At 49.3% G+C, this 4,431-nt stretch overlaps 1 protein-coding gene across 3 annotated transcripts in view; it reads right to left on the minus strand.

Annotated features, from left to right (window-relative positions):
- PTPRA (protein tyrosine phosphatase, receptor type, A) overlaps positions 1-4,431 on the minus strand; it is a 23,759-nt gene that overhangs the window by 16,352 nt on the left and 2,976 nt on the right. For all 3 annotated transcript variants that reach the window (XM_010021552.1, XM_010021550.1, XM_010021551.1), the window contains exons 5-6: positions 2,047-2,131; positions 728-801 (exon numbers count right to left, since the gene is read on the minus strand). In XM_010021552.1, the coding sequence (XP_010019854.1) occupies positions 728-801; positions 2,047-2,131 (159 nt within the window). The remainder of the gene's footprint in view (positions 1-727; positions 802-2,046; positions 2,132-4,431) is intronic.

Below are 4,431 nucleotides of genomic sequence, written 5' to 3' on the forward strand. Positions count from 1 at the left end.
TTGTGCCCACCTGGGCCTGGAACACTGCCAGGGATGGGGCAGCCACAGCTTCTCTGGGCACCCTGTGCCAGCGCCTCAGCACCCTCACAGGGAAGAGCTTCTTCCTTATAACTAACCTGAACTTCCCCTGTTTCAGTTTGAACCCATCACCCTTTGTCCTATCACTCCAGTCCCTGATGAAGGTCCCTCCCCAACATCCTTGTAGCCCCCTTCAGACCCTGGAAGCTGCTCTGAGGTCTCCACCAGCTTCTCTTCTCCAGGCTGAACAGCCCCAATGTTCTCAGCCTGTCAATCATCAAACCAGTATCCGGTGAGTGTTTTCCCATTGCCATTTGAGCTGCCCAGTCAAAGATGCCACCAGGGTATTTCACTGGCTACATAAGCCAAGTTGCACATGTCTTATTGCTGTGTTGGAAAGGGAAAGGCACTGCATGGTCAGTAATCCAACCTGGGTAGCTCTGTGCTACCCTGGAGGGCATAAACCAACCCTGCTTTCAATATTCCATGTTTTTTTTGATATTTCTATATTTTTTACTGTTTTTAGGAGAACTGCTGTTATTTCACCACTAACTTTGCCCCATTCCAAGCAAGGAAAAAACCCCAAACCCTAAAATACTCTGTTGTTCTTCTGAGGAACATTTGCATTGACCAGTTTTGATCTGTGCAAAGCTTATTCCTCCTGCAAGGTGCATTTGTGCTCCCTGTGTCCCACCAACATGGGCCTCACCTGCATCATCCGTCCGGCCGTTGGACAACCGAAAGGAGTTGGAGTGACTCCCTGCTTGCTTGTATTTCTTGAACCTACCAAAAACAAGGAGAACATCAGTAGAGAGGCACCAAGAAGCCCAGGATGAGAGATGCAGCCATGAAGGGGTTTTCTCATGGCTAAAGAACCTCTAAAATCCTACCTATGGCCGTAACATTTGACTGAGCACATCTGCAAAGGCTTCAGGAGACCAGAGCAAGGTGAAAACCAGGAGGAGAAGCCTTAAGACTGCTTCTGATGGAGAATACCCCAAGGAGCTGCTGCTCCATGGGCTGATTCAGCAGAGCACATAACCCCCAGGTTGATCTGTTGTGCAGCAAAGCCCTTTCTCCATGTGCTTTTAACTTGAAGCAGATGCTCACGCTCCACTTGCCTCCAGTGAAGGGTTTTGCTGAATCACTGGGCAGGCAGCAGCCAACAGAAACCCTTTCTTAAGGGCTGGAAGCCAAGTGGGGAGGACTCAAACTCAAGTCCTGAGGCAAAGCTCTGGTCAGGTTCACTGCTGCGAGGGCAGGCCCAGAGCCAGGAGACGAAGGGAATTTTTCCACTGCTGAGGAAATGGGGTTTTCTTTCCCTTTTTTTGCTATTTAATCCCCAAAATGGTGAGTAAATTAAAATGTTTTCTGCAGGTGAATAACCAACCTTTTCTGGCTGAGCAGATACGTGCTCAGGAGCTGGGAATGGTACACTTGGAGCAGCACAGCTGCTTGGATTGCTTAAAAATGGACCTAAGAAGGCTTAGGAAGGCTACAGATCCAGGTACAGCATCACTTGATGCTCCTAAAAAGCTCTGTCATAGGTTACTTTGCAGTGGAAGCTGCACAGGCACAATGGGCAGGTTTGGTTTCCAAGGCAGAGCTTGGCTCTGGATGTTGGATCATGTTTGACAGCAAGATGGGAATCAAGGAATAACACACCCAGTTATACAAGCAAAGGAGTTTCTGGCTCCAGTGCTGTGTTCAGCTTCCCTGGATTACTCAATCCAACATCCTTACTGACTATTTAACTGCATTGACAGGACTTCAGTTTAACTTACCCTACTAAATATGGCATTATTCAGGAGCAGAACAGGCACTACCCCAAACGAGGGTCAGATTTATAGAGAAAGGAATAAGCACCATTTACTACATAACCCCAAACCTCATTTTCATTACCCTTACATGTTTCTTGTGTGGCTGTGCCAGCCTTTGGCTTAGGAAACAGCACAAAAGGCTTATCCCTGTACATTTAGTAATGAATTTCTGCCAAACAAGGGGAATCAGCATTAAAGCATCTCTTACCTTAACATGTACAGCACAATAGTAATAAATACTATGACTAGGAGGGAAGACAGGGCCACCATCACAGCTATAATTGGAGTCTCATCTGCAAGAGGAAAAGAAAGGGGTGGTTATCAACACTGAAAGATCCATCCTTAGAGCAGCTCCAGTGCCTAAAGAGGCTCCAGGAAACCTGGGGAGGGGCTTTGGACAAGGGCCTGGAGGGACAGGACAAGGGGAATGGCTTGAACCTGCCAGAAGGGAGATTGAGATGAGCTCTTGGGCAGAAGCTCTTCCCTGTGAGGGTGCTGAGGCGCTGGCACAGGGTGCCCAGAGAAGCTGTGGCTGCCCCATCCCTGGCAGTGTTCAAGGGCAGGTTGGACACAGGGGCTTGGAGCAACCTGCTCTAGTGGAAGGTGTCCCTGCCCGGGGCAGGGGTTGGAGCTGGAGGAGCTTTAAGCTCCCTTCCAACCCAAACCAGGCTGTTGACTACTGAGCTACCAAGGGGCACCCTGGTTTTATTTGTGCATTTGTCCCTCGGTGGTTGGGAGGTCTAGAAACATTATTCCAACCAAAAGATACGATCTTTGTGTAATGAAGTGAAGGCAATGACCTAGCGGGCAAATGAAACCACAAAACCCTCCTGGTCTTGCACATCTTTGCTCTTTCCATCTACATGTTGTCATCTCCCCCAGCCCAGCAGCAGAAAGCCAAGAATTTATTGGGAGGCCTTCCTGCCTCCTGCACTCTCATTAGTGCAGGAGCCTTACCATTACCCACCACAAAGCAAGACCAGGATGGCAAAGCAACCACAGCCAGCCCTTTCCCCTCCTCTAATGTGCTTATCATTGAGCCCTCCAACCATAACCATCATCACCATCCTGACTGCAGGAAGGGGAGCTGCCTTGCCGAAGCCCATAGTGCTGTGCCCCCACAGCCACCTCTCCTGCCCTGGCTGGTGTTAAGCTCAGCCTAAACAGTGCAGTGCTGGTTGTCAGGAGATGTGACTTATGGGCAGGGTGCCTCTGGCAGCAGGATGCAGGAGGTCTGGGGGGTTGTTGGGGCTCTTTGCAGCTGTTCTTTCAGCACATCTGGCTGGATGAGTTAGAGCTTTTCCACCGCAGCCGCAAACCGCGGCCGCACTGCCCGGCCCAGCCAGCAAAGCCAGGCAGGAAACGGGCTGGAGGGTCCCCAGCCCGCCCTGGTGAGTGGTGCCAACCCCCCAGCTCCTGTCCTGCCCGAGCCTCAGCTCCAGGGATGTCACACTTGCAACATGCTTGGAGAAGGGACAAGGACTCAACCCTCTGCTGCCACACACCTGCAGTGCTGGAGCATCCATCGCAGTCCAGAGCCTGGAAAGCATCAGCTTCTCTGGGCACCCTGTGCCAGCGCCTCAGCACCCTCCCAGGGAAGAGCTTCTGCCCAAGAGTTCATCTCAATCTCCCCTCTGGCAGGTTAAAGCCTTTCCCCTTGTCCTGTCCCTACATCCCTTGTCCAAAGCCCCTCTCCAGGTTTCTTTAGGCACTGCTCTAAGGTCTACTTCATGTCAACAGCAGCCCCTCTGCTTTTTGCTGCCAGTTTTGCTCCCAGTGCTGCTTCTTGGTGCCACAAATTGTGACCAATCCCCCTAGAATAATCCTCCAAGCCACAGGACTTGGAATATATTAATGATTTTATTAGCATTAATGGTAATATCAGTAATATTAGTATGAGTAGGGAGTCAGACTTTCCCCCATTTATCATTTCTTTGCTCTCAGGAGCAGGGATGAACAGCACAGAGCCTGCAAGGTCAGACCTAAGCCATGCCAGATCCAAGGGAATTACACTGAACATCTCTCCAGTGGCTTAAGCATTATTTTAAATGAATTCACTTGGACCTGGGTCTCTTTTATTCCTCTGCACTAATGTGTATTGACAGTAACTATCGCAGAGCATCTACCTTTTCCTTCGCATCAGCGTGAGCTTGGCACACCCAGCACCATAAAGCTGACTGCCACTGAGTTTACAAAGCTAAAACACCCATCAGAGCAATGATGAAAACACCCAGAGGAAGCTGGTTTCTATAGGTAACAACCACAGTGGCTGCACCTCTGCTCTGCCTACTCTAATACTGCTAAAGCCATGAGGAATTGCAAATATTCTGGTAGTAATGCCAGTTCTCAGAACTGAGAGATGGAAAAATGCACCTAAGTGCTGTTAAAGCACAAGAAATGGATTCGTGCTGCTGCTTGCCAATGGAATTAAAGAGAAAAATGATTATTCACATCATTTGGAGAATGGGTCCAGGTCAAACAGGGTAAATTACAGGCAATGAAGATAATTCATAAGGAAAAAAAAGCAGGAAATTGCCTGAATGTCTTCTTAGCCTTTGCTCATCCAGCTCTAGGGATGGTAATGATGTTTTCA

This window comes from Nestor notabilis, unplaced genomic scaffold, assembly GCF_000696875.1.
Source record: "Nestor notabilis isolate BGI_N333 unplaced genomic scaffold, ASM69687v1 scaffold13779, whole genome shotgun sequence".
NCBI lineage: Eukaryota > Metazoa > Chordata > Aves > Psittaciformes > Psittacidae > Nestor > Nestor notabilis.